The sequence below is a fragment of the Artemia sp. Qi Xiang Cuo genome, chromosome 15, assembly GCF_049724085.1.
Source record: "Artemia sp. Qi Xiang Cuo chromosome 15, ASM4972408v1, whole genome shotgun sequence".
NCBI lineage: Eukaryota > Metazoa > Arthropoda > Branchiopoda > Anostraca > Artemiidae > Artemia > Artemia sp. Qi Xiang Cuo.
This window is the reverse complement of record NC_142808.1, coordinates 21,997,637-22,013,020: the sequence shown is the minus strand read 5'-3', so window position 1 is coordinate 22,013,020 and position 15,384 is coordinate 21,997,637. Positions and strand designations below refer to the sequence as shown.

At 34.4% G+C, this 15,384-nt stretch overlaps 1 protein-coding gene across 5 annotated transcripts in view; it reads left to right on the top strand.

Annotated features, from left to right (window-relative positions):
• Window positions 1-15,384, top strand: part of Uba1 (ubiquitin-like activating enzyme 1) — a 100,319-nt gene that overhangs the window by 49,700 nt on the left and 35,235 nt on the right. For all 5 annotated transcript variants that reach the window (XM_089101827.1, XM_089101829.1, XM_089101831.1 and 2 more), the window contains 4 exons: window positions 2,178-2,510; window positions 4,906-5,092; window positions 10,148-10,338; window positions 12,623-12,904. In XM_089101827.1, the coding sequence (XP_088957953.1) occupies window positions 2,178-2,510; window positions 4,906-5,092; window positions 10,148-10,338; window positions 12,623-12,904 (993 nt within the window). The remainder of the gene's footprint in view (window positions 1-2,177; window positions 2,511-4,905; window positions 5,093-10,147; window positions 10,339-12,622; window positions 12,905-15,384) is intronic.

Below are 15,384 nucleotides of genomic sequence, written 5' to 3'. Positions count from 1 at the left end.
TAGAATTAACCAAGCTTGACTTCTCGCGTGTGTACCAGTTAATTGACAAGTACCACATCATCTTATAATCACTTATTTTAAAAAAGATTATAAAGAAAATAACTTTTATTATTATTTACCTGTTTATTTTAGATTTTCCTTCCTGAGTTCAGCTAGCTCCTTCTCCATATAATTTCAGTCTGACTAAAACAGTGACGGAACAAGATTCAAACTCAACACTGATGAAATTGAAAGTTGGTGAGGTGACTAACTGACTATTGTCACTTGTCACTAAACAAATGATAATCTTTTGCTCCCGAGAGAGAATGTTATCTTAACTTACTATGCGAGTAAGCGAAGTGGGTATTTTCTCATCCTAATACCTGAGTGATTGTGTAATAAGATTAAATGTCCGCGATGTGAAAGAATGTCAGTGTACTTAAAATGGGAACAGCAGATTTTTTGACGGGGCGAAAAATAGATTACTCAGAAAATGTGAAACTTACTCATTATTCAAAAGCATAACATAATTGTAACATAAATTCAAAAACGTAACAAAAATGGTACGAACGTAACCTCGGTGGCAACCCTGACTGTAAATCTCCTATGTGGAGTTTTCGGCTATAGAAATTCTAATGATAAATTTTCATTTCGATATGACAGAATATTGCTGAATTCCAACCGGTATTTCAAACTCCCATAAATTTGTTGTCGCTACAAACTTTTATCATTGAGATTAATCGGAATAATATTTACCAATTCTGGATCAGCTTCAAATGGTGACTCGTCTTCATTTGACAGTTTTTCTGAAACATCTTTTTAAATTCATGGTAATCGACAGGTTAACCCTGCTTAAGGGCATAGACTTCTTAAGGGTATAACGAAAAGCATCATTAATTAGGATTAGAAATCTGTCTAAACTTGGATTATCTTTTTTTTTTCGCCTACGTGAAAAAAAATAAATATGGGACATTGCAACTTTGTGGGCACAAAGCCTGTTCTTTGCCAACCATAGTCCCACCAACTCAAATTTTGCATTTTGATTATGATTCGGCTCGGGTGTAAAGCACACATTATTCAAAAGAAAGGACATGGAGTGTCTATTTTACCTATTTTCTTGGGGATGAGTCACATTAAATCTAATGTTAGAAGGAATCACTATGTCCTGTTTGCAAATGTGCTTCTATTGATTTTTACAATATGTATTTCAATTTTGTAACCATTTTTAATTCAGAAACCCTGTCGCTTTTATGTTACAAATAATGGGAAATATTGAAATAGTTGATATATTATGGGTTTTAGGGTTCAATACGCTGATGGTTGGGAGAATTTTTTTTTCCAATAACCGCCTCTGCTAGATTTTGAAAAGTACTCTTTTTGGTGGTCTAACTTAAAAGAAATAAAAATGAAAATGCCCCCCCCCCCGAATAGATTTAGAAAAATGTAGTTTTTGTGTCTTAGTAAAAAAAATCGGAAGAAATAATTGCTTTTCCCCCGTCCCTGTATGTTCGTGAATTGGTGCCATTGAATGGTTTCAACACGCACTGTGGTGACCTCTTGCGATTGGGGCAAAATCTTGATTAGCCCCCCACACTGTCTCCCACAAAATTTTCAGGCCAGATTTAAACAAAATCTTAATTTATTAACAATTTTTGTTTCAATTTATTAATTAACTAATAATTTATTTTTAATCATTTGTTAATCCACTATTTAAATTAATTAATTCTGGAATTCTATTGTTTTAATTTAATTATTTTAATTATTATTGTCTAATTGTTTATTAATTTACTTTTATTTTATTAATTACTTGCATTTAATAACAGCGCCCTCTACTTTATCAATACAATTTCAAATTGCAAAATGATAATAACCGTTTGACCATTTGTTTGGAATTTAACGCCCCTAAAGTTTATGCGCCCAGGGTAAGTACCCCCTCTGTCCCTCCCGTAAACCGGCTCTGAACAGAAATCACTGTCAAATGCACAAAATGATCAACAGACAAAATTAGTAAAAACAGCATGTCCATGGATAGCATGAACAGCTTCAACAAAATAAACAACAAAATTCAAACAAACATAGCATGTCCATGGATGAAAAAAAAATTAACTTCGATAAATATGAGTAGTTGAAAGGAAGGAAAGAAGAATTTAGGATTGATCCATAGCTACTACTACATCTTTCCTTCTCTTCTTTTTCAGTTTTTCTTCCGAGAAGAAGAAGTTGGCCAGAGTCGTGCAGATATTTGTGTCAAACGCCTAGGTGAATTGAATAGTTATGTCCCCACCACCGCTTCCAAAGACAAGCTCACTACTGAGTTCATAAAAAAGTTTAAGGTGGTTGTATTGACCTCCTCCACTTTGGATGAACAGCTTCAAATCTCGAAACAATGTCGCGAAAATAACATTGCACTCATTGTTGCTAGTAACCGAGGTCTCTTTGGTCAAGTGTTCTGTGATTTTGGAGATCAGTTTACAGTTATCGACACTACTGGTGATGCGCCCCAGACAGCCATGATTGCATCAATTACAAAGGTATTTTGCCCTCAAATCTTTTTCGACGTTGCTATCCTTTCTGCCAAAGTTTTACTACTTTGATTTTTTTTGCTCTTTTCAGTTTGTTTCTTCAGGGTTTTCTTTTGTTAATTTTTTTTTTTCACGCTCAATTGGGTATTATTACTACTTTGAAATTTTTTTTGGCTCTATTCAGTTTGTTTCTTCAGGATTTTTTTTTTTTTGTTAATTTTTTTTTCATGCTCAATTGGGTATTAACATGAATTTTAGTCCTTTTTTTAATTGCTTGAAGGGATGGGGGGATGGAAAGATTCAAGTCTTGTATAAAATAAGGTTTCCACAGGTTTTGTGGCAAATAGTAATTGTGAAAATAGGGCGAAAAAGGTATTTTGACCTCAAATCTTCTTCGACGTTGCTATCCTCTCAGCCAAAGTTTTACGACTTCGATTTTTTTTTTTTTTTTTATTGTTTCTTCGGGATCTTTTTTCGTTTATTTTTTTTTCATCTTCAATTGAGTACTAAAATCATTATTAGTTTTTTTTTTGTCTTTCTTGAAGGGATGGGGTTAGAAAGATTCAAGTCTTAAATAAAATAAGGTTTCCATAAGTTTTGTGGCAAATAGTAATTGTGGCAAATAGGGCAAAATAGGTATTTTGCCCTCAAATCTTCTTCGACGTTGCTATCCTCTCAGCCAGTTTTATGACTTCGATTTTTTTTTTTTATTGCTCCTTCTGGATTTTTTTCATTAAATTTTTGTTTCGTTTAATTTTTTTCCTTCCTTGAAGATGGAGCTGGAAAGATTCAAGTCTTAAATAAAATAAGGTTTCCACAAGTTTTGTGGCAAATAGTAATGCATAGTACATCTTTACGGAAATGACCATCATGCAGGAATAATATGGTTCTGGTCTTTAAAATTCATTTATTTTTATATAATATATAAATATATAAATATGCTAAATTTGATGAGATAAGTTAGTGTATGACTCGACATCCAGAAACGGCAACTGCGGTTCCAGTGTTCGCATTATAAGTAAATCAGAAAATGTAAATATAAATCAAATAATAACAAACCACAGTGTAAATTGCAAGAGTTTGAGAGTAAAAAAAAGTAACTGTTTTTAGTAATGCCACAATAACGATCCAGTACGTTTTCTCGTCATTTATTCCGGAACGGAACATGTTTTGTTGAAATCTAGAAATTTAAATATGCTTTCTCACCCAGTACTATTTGTGTGTCTCGGGAAGAAAATGCTTTGTCATTTTTTACTCAACTTTTCAATTGTAGGCTAAATTACTACGGTGGAAAGTTTGAAAGTGGTAACCCTTGAAATATATATAACTAGGAGACATAGCTTTGTGCCGCCATATTGTGAGGCAATATGGCCTCATAAAGGCCATATGGCCATATTGGCCTCAGGTGATTTTTTAGGCGACATTGTTAGGCCATAAAGACCAGACGGCCTTTTTGAGGCCATATTGGCCTCAGGCAATTTTTTAGGCAACATTGTAGGACACATTGTTAGGCCATAAAGGCCATACGACCTTTGTGAGGCCATATTGGCTTCAGGCGATTTTGTAGGCGCCATTGTTCGGTCATGTTCGGCTCAGGCGATTTTGTACTGCGAATTGGTAGTTCTTTCTTCTTTGTAATAAGGGCCTCCGAGTGCTAGCTTATTCAAACCTAATCGTATTTGTTTATATAACTTTGTTCATACCATAATAGATAATTGAAGATGATTGATGTTGGGCAAGTTCTTATTTTGATAAGAAATTCCACTGCTAACAGAAATTGACCAACTATTTTCAGCTGCAGTTGTTGCCCCATCGTATTAGGAAATTACTGTAATTCCCACCAAAAATTCCCACCAACAAATGATGTTTTGCGGTGTCATCGGTATTTTGAATATTAGGGTAGATTCACTACCATTATTTGGCAATTCTATTTATTGCTGAATACCCAATTTATAAAAAATGAAATATTGGAAAGCCTGGACATATTTTAAATGTAGGTGAGGAACACATCTTTTAACTTTCTTTGATCATAAAAGTAGATGCCGCTTTTACCGGTTTTGATTTAATCTATAGCTTCTCCGAGGAAAGACTAGAACGCCATTTCTAATTATTAACTATCTTTTTACTTTTTGATAGAATGAACCAGGGATCTATTCCTTGCAGGGACTTATTGGATTGAATAGACCAGGGTTGTTATTAATTTGTATGAAACACAAATTTTATCCATAGCTACTCTGAGCAAAAACGGAAGGGCTATGTTTTTTTAATATTTTTTTTATTATTTTTTTATTATTTTAGTTTTTTATTAAACTGTTTTGATTGACTCCACAGCTGTGCCGGTTGAAAACTAAACTTTTTTTTTATTATTTCTAGTTTTTTATTACTTTTTTTTCATCTTTAATAGGATGAACAAGGGGTTGTCACTTGTTTGGATGAAGTTCGACATGGTTTCGTTGATGGTGACTATGTTACATTTAGTGAAGTTCAAGGAATGGAAGAACTGAATAGCGCAGAGCCCCGTCGAATAGAAGTTACTGGCCCCTACACATTCAAAATTGGAGATACAAGGGACTTCTCAGATTATAAGATTGGTGAGTTGCTCATTTTCTACACTATACTTTTAGCAATTAAAGGTTGATGGTACCATCCATAAAGATCCCAAGGTGCTGATGCAGAATTGCACAAATCTTTTTTTTTTGTTCCCTAAATTCATTTAAGTAACTTACATCTATACTATTCTTCTCTTTTCGTCTCTATCCTTCACCCTTTGTGGTGTCGAAGCTTTTGATTTGTTTTTCTTTCTTTCGAGCGTCTTTTTCTAGTTTTATTTTAAATATTTGTAAATTTTGTGAGTTGCACTTGATCTTTATTCTTCTAGCTAAGTGTAGGGACACGTAATTTGCTTAATAGTTTAAGCGTGTTATTAACATTTTGTCAAATATAGGTCTACCGCACTTACGGAACACAAAAAGCAGGTTCCCTAACACAAAAGCAGGTTTGCTAACACAAAAGCAGGTTTGCTTTAAAATAAATCCTGATTGTAATAGCTGTTATCGATTCTGAGGGAGGGGGCGTGTGACCCTTGTGGCAGGGAGAAGGGGCACCAGTGCCAATTTAACAGTTTTAATTATATAATTGTTTTTTTTTCCTCATACTATAAAATCGTTTTAGGAGATAATAATACCGTTTTATGTCACAATTAGCTGTGGCATAATAAAAAAGAGAATTTATGTAAAAAATATTTTCAATTTAGGCTAAAAAAAAAGAACCGTAAGAAGAACAACTGGTAAAAGGCTTTTATTTCCTGAAATTATAACCAGCATCGGTAAACAGACTAATAATTGGAAAACAAAATCTTTAGAGTTTTGATGCAACTGGGGCTTTTCTTTATGCGGCAGTGAATTTTTATCTTCTCGTTTGCGTGAGTTTCAGTCTAATCTATTGTAAAAGATTACGTTTCTTATTCAAATTTGTATTCTAAAATTTGCTACCAAAAACATTACCACAGGAACTTACTTGAAAGTACCAACCTTATTATTGAGCCAAAATATACACATTTAAACATGTATATATATATATATATATATATATATATATATATATATATATATATATACACGTATATACACAAAAAATATACACATATATACACAAAAATATCTACAATTAAAAGTCGAATCTTGCTTAAAAATTATTATTCAAAATTTTATGCTAAAATCCTTATTATGATCCAAGCTATTATTATAAAAAATTATTAACTTAGAATGTTCAATGGCTGCTGTGTTCTTTTTGCGTCACGGATGTTTACACACGGGCAATTTTAGTGACTTTGGGCTATTGAGTGACTTTGGGCTTTGTGCTAAGCAATTATCCATTTGAGAAAAATTCAACTTTATCAGGCAGGTAGAGAGTTTCTTCTGCAGAACTTGTAAATTGTTGTTTTGATTTTTCTAAACAACATCAATAGGTGTAGAAGACAATGTGCTGTGTTGACATAATTGCAATTACAATTGATTATTTATTGCGCCATTCACTAATATTGCTTATCGCACCAATTATTACTCTTTGAACCCTGAGCTTCAGATACATGGAAAAAACCAGACCTCTTTATGGACTTTTTTCAACCTCAGATGAATAGGTTATCAAACAGTTCGTGGTAACGAACTGTAAGTAAGGAGCGACCCGGCTCAATAGTAACCGAAACTCTAAAAAACCAAATTTTGATACCAATAGATATATCAAAAGAATCGAATTTTTATGCTGATATCAAATATATAAGTTTCATTAAGTTTAGTCTTACAAATCAAAAATTACGAGCCTGATAAAATCTGCCTGATTTTCGAAAAAAGGGGAAAACACAAGGCCATACCCAGAATTTTTTTCGGAGGGGGTTTTACAATTTTTTTTTTTGGGGGGGGGGTACACAAAAAAACCTAAAAAATTTATAAAAATTTGTTTATGTCCATTTTTGTTAAGTTTCTACGAGTCAGACAAACATTTCGCGGGGGGGGGGGTTCAAACCCCCCTAACCCCTCTGGATACGGCCTTGGGACAACCCCTAAAAGTCATAGAATCTTAATGAAAATCACACCGTCAAATTCGGCGTATCAGAGAACCTTAATCTAGAGGTTTCAAGCTCATATCTGCAAAAATGTGGAATTTTGTAATTTTTGCCATAAGAAAGATCACGGATGCGTTTTGTGTGTGAATTTTCTACAGGTGGGATTTTCAACGGGGACAATTTGTCGTGGGGTGGAAAGTTTTCAGGGGGTGAATTTTTCAGGGAAAATTTTACACTGATGAAATTTGCCAGAATTCCTATACGAGATTCTTCTTATGTCATGTTAAGGATAAGTGCCCGGGGTAAATTTTCACCAGGATTGAATTGTCTAGAGCAGTGGTTCTCAAACTTATTTAGACACTGTACCCCTTTTTACCCACAAAGCATTTTAGGTACCCCTTCTCAGTTACCGATAGGTCTACTAAGTAAACTATGGCTAAAATATTAATAAAATTACCAGTCTTAGAGTTAAAGGGTTAGTCCTATTTTTTTGTTGGCTGGCTGTGTACCCCCTAAAAAATTTGCGTATCCCCAAAGGGTACGCGTACCACAATTTGAGAACCACTGGTCTAGAGAATATATCGGTCAGGAGGAGGGATTTTTCCATGGAGGTGTAGCCAGATTTCATAGCATTAGGCTATTTAAAAAACGATCAAAAATTAAATTTCAAAAACAAGTTTTCTCAACTGAAAGTAAGGAGCAACATTAAAACTTAAAACGAACAAAATTATAACGTATATAACGGAGATTGTTCCTCCTCGACACCTCGCTCTTTGTCCTAAAGTTTATTAGTAATTTTTATAAAAGCTTCTTATTGTTCTAATTAAACGAACATAGTGTTTCAGGAGTCGTTCTTAAAGAATTGGGACAGAATTCAAACTTTAGCGAAAAGAGCGAGGTGTTGAGGTGGAGCATCCCCCCTCATATACGTAATTTCTGTTCTTTTTAAGTTTTGATGTTGCTCCGTACTTTCAGTTGAAAAAACTTGTTTTTTTTAATTTTAGTTCATTAGGACTAACCTAACTTCACTTCTGGAGTGCGGAGGGGGGGGAGCTATTAGACGTAAGTAGCTAAACTCCTTCAAACTTACCAAAAGGAAGCTTTGAGCCAAAAAAGACAATATAAAGTAATCAATGAGCAAATTAAGATTATTTGAATCAACACAACGTTTTAAAATATATATTGCAGGTACCCAGGTATGGTCTAGTGGATCTGCTTGCTGCCGCCAATCGTTGGTTGTGAGGTTCGATCCCACACCATACCTGGGAACTTCTTTAGTTGCGTTTGTTGGTAATTTTTTATAAACTTCCAATATCTTATATTATTATTATGAATACCTCAAAGTCATATTTTGCCCTTTGTTTAAAAGGATCCTTGCTAAATATAAACAAACAAAAAATAATTGTGGTTTGGCACGCTATTTTAATTTTAGAGTTTTTTCCCTCATTTTAAATTTGCCCTTTGTTTACGTTGTTTGCATAAGGTCCTTTATTGGCAAAAGTGGGCATGTTTGATCCCGTCTCCAAAAAGTGTTTTGGTATCAAAGTGAAACTTTAAGGAAATGCTGAGAGGGATACTGACCACAATTTAAACATGGTATGTGCATGCTGGTTGGCGTGTATCAGCAATATCTAAGGAGCGGCAGAGTGTATTAAGTTGAAACTTTCAAGGTATGATGAATAGTGATCGAAAGGCAACAAGTCTCCCTTGCGTTTTTAAACACCTTCTCCCCAAAAACACTGTTTGACATTTTAAAAAGGTCAAAAGGTCTTATAGCTGTATCTCCAGGTAGCCAAGCCCCCCACAGCCGCGGGGCAAGGATTTTGTAGTATACAAAATGGTTCTTGTTGTCAAGAAGGATTTATCACTGGGGAAGGTTTAATTTTGTATGTGTCGAAAAGGGTGAGAGTATTAAGGCGAAACTTCCAGAAATTTTGGAGGGTAAGTCAAAATTCTATTTTATTACAAGGATATGTTTTGTTAATTACAAAAGGCACTAGATATTTCAAATGTCTTTCAATTGAGCCTTGAAACAGTTCTGTATGTTTTTTCAGTTCCTTGTTAACGGTGACAAAAAAGGAAAAAACTATATTAAAAAAAAGATGCAGTGGAGGAAAGAATGATTTGCTTATTGTTCAAGGTAGAGGGCTGTAACTTTCCTGTGTGGGTTTTGAAAACGGCAACTCCAATGAAGTAATTTCCGTTTCAATTCCGATACCATTTATGAGGGTTTTCTGGGTATTTTTCGAAATTCCGTAAACTTGTTTTCACAGCAATTTTTTGCCATTAATATTAATCGAAATCAAAGTTACCCTTGATTTCTGATGGCATGCATTCTTCAATTGACAGTTTTTTTTTTTCTGAAAAGTGTCTTAAATTTTTCGACACTATTGGCCGTGTTTTTTTCTTGCAAAAAAAAAAAAAAAAAAAAAAAAAAAAAAAAAAAAAAAAAACACTAGCCTGCAACTATCAAAGTCTCAGTAATAGCTCGTAAACCTACCAATTCCATTGAAAATCAGATCTTGAATTGTTGTGAAATCCTGTTTGTTTGTTTGAATCGTTTGATCGAAGATTCAAGCAACCATAGATATTTTTAGAAAAGCAGTAGCGAAAAAAAACCGGATCTTGAAGCAGTTGAAATTACTGAAAGACAAATGTTTTTTTCTTATTTATTTATTTTTTTTTTTAATAAAAAAATTGTATTGTCACCTCTGTAATAAAACCGGTTTCTCTCTGTATCTGTGTGTACACTCGGAGATAATCAGCTTAGCTTGAGCGAGATAAAATACTATGCAGGTATATTACTAAAGTATTATATTTTCATCATATTTTGGTACATTTCATTATGATTAACCTAACTTGACTTATTGAATTTGGTCGGGATTTATACAAGTGCCAAAAAGTTATATTTAAAAAAGCAATCAAAATTGATAGATTGTAAACATTTGAAAAATGCTAAAAAAAAACAAACATTATCATCATTTAGATTCGAACTAATATTGACTGAATATTGATTTCTGAAAGTTTCTTTTCCTTCGCTCAACAACTTGTACAATTTTGAAAAAAAACAACAATATATTTTTAGGTGGTATTGCAACTGAAGCGAAAATGCCGAAGCGTGTTCACTTTGAACCCTTAGAGAAAGCTTTGAATGAACCATTGTTTTTGGAAAGTGATTTCTCCAAGTTTGACCGACCTCCACAACTACACTTGGCATACAGGACTTTATATGAATACGTTAAGAAAGAGGGTTGTCTCCCGAAACCATGGTGCAAAGTAAGCCTACCCTTTATACTTTTTAATCCTTTTTTTGCTTTTTTTATAATCCTTAACAAGTCTTGCCATGTTTGCCACAAAAGTACGAGCTTTTCATCAAAAAGTCTGGCTGACTGTTCTTATGCTATCATTTAGTCTATGCTAGAAATTTAGTGTGTTTCCCTTCAAGTGGAGATAACTTTCAATCGGATATACATGCAGTGGGGGGGGGGCATCTTGTTAGCTCATTGATAGCTCTGAATTTCTAAATCTTTCCTATAATTTCCTGTGTTTCCAATAAAATTCTCTTAATTTCATCTAGTTCCTTAAATTTGCCCCCAACTCCTTCCCCCAAAAAATACACTCTTGGTACATCCATGGCTTAATTTTACTTAAAAAAACTAATCGGAGCTTAAAGCAGGGTTTGCAATGGCCATTAATCCTGAATCATTGATAATCTTAGATCCATTTAAGTTTCGAGTAAAAAAAAATATATATATATAATTGAAAGTGAAGTTCTGATCGTTATATTTACAATAAACATAATATAATAAAAATCAAAATATTTACAGAACACAATAACTGCAGTATATTATGATGTATATGTATACATTTATAAAATTAGGTACATTAATATATACTGAAATAATATAATAATATATTTTAATGATATAACAGAAAAAAAAATTGTTATCTTTATCTACAAGTTCATTCCCGTTCCAGATAAGGAGAATTTTGCAAGGTTGGGGAGTGGGTGAAATCTGGAATAATGAATTAGATAGGCCTATAGATAATAAGGTGACAAAGATGATAGGAAATATTTTCCGAGATCAGTAGGTACTAGTTTGGCTGTATATAGCAGCCTTTCTTTATACTGTTGATTCAGTACCCTATACCTTTATGGTGAAGGGTTGCATTTGAAAGTGAACTTAGTAAAGGAGGATTTAAAGTATATTGTTGAATTGAGGGTGTATAATTTTACTACTTGGGATGCTAGATATAAGGTTCATGGTGCTTCCTTTAATTTCATCGCATGAAGACAATATTACCTTTAAACCTGTAATCCAGTATCAACAGGCATCTATTAATTGATATCTTGATATGCATCAATTATTTGAGAAAGCTCAAGCCCCCCTCCTACCTCTCTCTTTTCCTCTCCCTCTCATCTCTTCATTTATTATATTTTCTTAAGTTCTATTTTTCTTTTTATCGTTATGTGCAATTATAAATGAACTGTTATTTAATTATAATTGTTATGCAATTATAAATGAATTACCGCCCCCAAAAAAGGCAACACGGTAGTTGAGGTTTAAAACTTTGATTACAAAACCTTTACCTTAGTTTCGCCTGCACCTCCTGAAGTACTCAGGGCATCAAGGAGGAGCCGCCAATCTTGCCTCTGGTTGCCTCTGGCTACAGCATTGATTTCCTCCAATTCTGGTAGAACGGAGGTGTGCAGGTTGCGTAGATCCCTCTGCTAGGTCCGGCACAGTATATTTATGGGCCTTCCCCGACTACGACTTTCTGGTGTTTGCCAGTGTAAAGGGGTTTTTGTGAATCTATGGTCGTCCATACGTCGGACGTATCCCAAATGTCTCCACCTTCTGATGATGTCGGTTACTACAGGTTGTTACGTCATTTCATAGATGGACTGGTTTGTCACCTTCTGTGACCAATGGGTGTTCAATATTCTACGAAGACACGAGTTTTCAAAAGCCAGGACTCTTCTCTCTTGTTCTTGATTCAGGTGCCATGTTTCTGCTGCGTAGAGTAGTATTGGCTTAACAATGCTGTTGAAAAGACGTAGCTTCATTCGCAGAGAAAATCTTTGAGATCTCCATGCTTCACATAGTTTGTTGAAGGCGCCATTTGCCTGTCCTATTCTGGTGAGTACTAATTTCAGCGAGCCAGTCTGGCCAGTTTCTCGATGATACTTCCCAGGTATTTGAACTGGACAACTTGCTCAAATTTTGGTCACCACATTTAATGGACAGAGAAGAGTCACTAGTTGCCATGCATTTGGTTTTCTCAGCATTCACACGTAGGCCAAGATGGTTTGCCTTTACCAGGACCTCGTCTAGTAATCCTTGAAGCCGCTTTTTGCCTGACTTAAGCACTGCTAAGTCGTCTGCGAAGTCAGTTTCATTGGCCTGGACTTCAGGGCCTAATCTGTTGCCTCCTGTCTCTGTGTTCCGCAGGATGTAATCATCCATTGTCACAAAAAGTAATGGCGATAGAACACATCCCTCCTTTACTCCTGACTAAATACTTTATGAAGTTAAACTAACATGGTGTTGCTTTTTAGGCTGATGGTGATAAATTCGCAGAATTGGCTGCTGAGATCAACTCTTCAGTTACAGGCACAGCTAAAGTAGATGAAGTTGACGGGAAGTTGATGCGACAATTTGCCAATATTGCTGCTGGAGATTTGTGTCCCATGGATGCATTTATGGGGGGCATTGTTGCCCAAGAAGTCATGAAAGCTGTTTCAGAGAAATTCCACCCAATTGTGCAGTGGTTCTATTTTGACGCGTTAGAGTGCCTACCCTGTGATAGATCAGCTTTGACTGAAGAAAATTGCGCTCCGGTAAGTTTTGTTTTATAAATAGTAGTGTATTTTGTGCAATGGCTGACCACTCTCTATAATAAGTTGAAGTTTGCTAAATTTCATTTTGACATGGCATCTCCAGAATAGTAAAAATCATTTCTACACTCTTGTAGTGTGGAGAGCCTCCTCTCTAGACTCGGAACCTCTCTATCCTCTATAATAAGCTTGCTTCGGCTAAATTTCAGTTTGACCCAGCATCTCTAGAATAATAGAAAGCATCTCTACACTCCTACAGCGTAGAGAGCCTCCTTTCTACACTCCAAACTTCTATCCTCGATAATAAACTTGATTCGGCTAAATTTCAATTTAACCGAGCTTTTAGCAACTCCCTTATAATATAACTTTTATTTCACAATGATAATATTATTTCCTTTAGTTTTAAACCTTACATTTTCTTTCATGTACTTTTAAAAAGTTCTAATGAAAGGCCTATACAGGGTTTACAGCAACTAAAGGCTAATGTAATATGTACGTAAAATGTATTGCAAGTAAGCGCAAAGTATATTGTGATAATAATATATTACATTCCTCACTCTATTTAGAGATTCAATCTGATTCCCTACTGGGAAGTAAGTGGTGAACCATTATCATAGCATATTATACCATAACATTATAATATAATACACTAAAAAAGTAGGATTAGTATAACATGTTATAAGTAATTGTTTATATCATAGGCATTAAGTAAAGAGCCAAGTTGGCTCTATGTATAATTTTTTTTCACAAGGCCACTTCGTATGGAAGGAGTTGTGGTAGAAGCTTTTGAGGGGCTCATTTAATTTAACAATTAAAAGTTCTAATGCCTTTTTAAGATTCAAAAGTGATTGAAGGGCAAACACTCCCTCCCTCCTTCAGTTTTTTTAGATTCCATCCTCCTCAACACAGATCAAAATTTTGAAATATAGATTTTATTCACAACTGTCTGAATTTTCACCAACTATGGAATAACATGGTCCCCCTGCGGTAAGGTTTGTAAATTATTATAATTCCCTTTGTGTTGCCTATAAAATTTATCGTTGGTAAGTAGGGGGGGGGTATAGGGCGTTTAAAAAAAAGTTAAAGTAAAACTTCAGAGAAAATCAAAGGGGGTCTTGAACTTAATCAAAAGACGCTATGTGTATTCAGATTGTCAAAAGAACTTATTTGCAATATATTAGCAACGTTAAGAATATTAAGTTGTGCCTTTCAGAGAATGTTTGAAAGGATGTTGAGCTAAATTAAAAGATATTGGGTATAGTTGTCAAAAAGGTGTATCTGCAATATTTTAGGAGCAACTAAGGGTATTAACTTGAATCTTTTGGTGCATTATGAGAGGGGTATTAAACTAAATCAAAAGATACTGTGTACATTATTGTTTTCAAAAGGGCTTATCCTGTGTATCTCAGGAAAAGCTAAAGGTATTAATTTGCAACTTTCAGTGCATGTTCAGGGAGTTTTGAGTTAGATCAAAAGGCGCTGAACTAGACTAATTAAGTTGAACTGAATCAAATTTATCTTAATAAGTATATATTACATATTAATAATTTACGTCTTTGATAATGGCAAGCTTTTGTGATTTTGATTCAAATTAAAAATGAAATTCTTATTGATTTTCACAAGATTATTTGTACAGATTCTGTGTATTATTACATATTATTCCTCCAATTAGTTGTGACTCCTTAAAAAGGCACTAGAGATTTCAATTTCCAATCAAATGACCCCTTTGATTCAATGTCTCTACGACAGCTCTTTCCATACGAAGTGCCTTGGTGAAAGGAAATACATTGAGCTCACTTCGCTCTTTACTAAAGCAGCGCTATTGTGCTGTCTGTGATTAATTTTTTCGTCCAATCGGAATCACACAATGATTTTAATGTATGATTCTGATTGGTTGGAAGTTGAAAAATTTAATCACCGATACGAATGAGTATACAAAAAAAAATTTGGGGCACTTGATAAACTAGATTTTTACAAATAGTGCTTGGATCACGTGGATGTTTATGGATTAGGAAGCAAGCGCCAACGTAACGGGGATTCCACAAAAGTTGGGTCTGGTGCGAATTCCTTTCTGCACTATGCGCTTAATTTGGAGCTAGCACAACTTGCTGATGTTTCACTTCCCTAAGTCTTTTTAAATCGACTATAGGCTTTATAACTTTGAGTTGTTTTTCACCAAGCAATGTTAACTAAAGTTCACTAGACTTTGTTTTCTTGACAATTGATGTTAACTAAATGTATTTTTTTCCAAGCTAGTATTCGTGGTGAAGTATGTCGTTCGGACCAATTCCTGTCAAGATCTGCAATCGACTATAGGTTATAGGCTGTAATCGCCATGTTAACAGTTTGAAGTGTCTTCTGTGAAAAAGGAAAGGGATGTTTAATTTGGATTAATGGAAAAACAATAGTTGCGATTTTTTTCGAAGTTCTGTGTTTCATGGTTCATGTTCCAAGTTTCATATTCTAGCCCAAACGCGCAATTT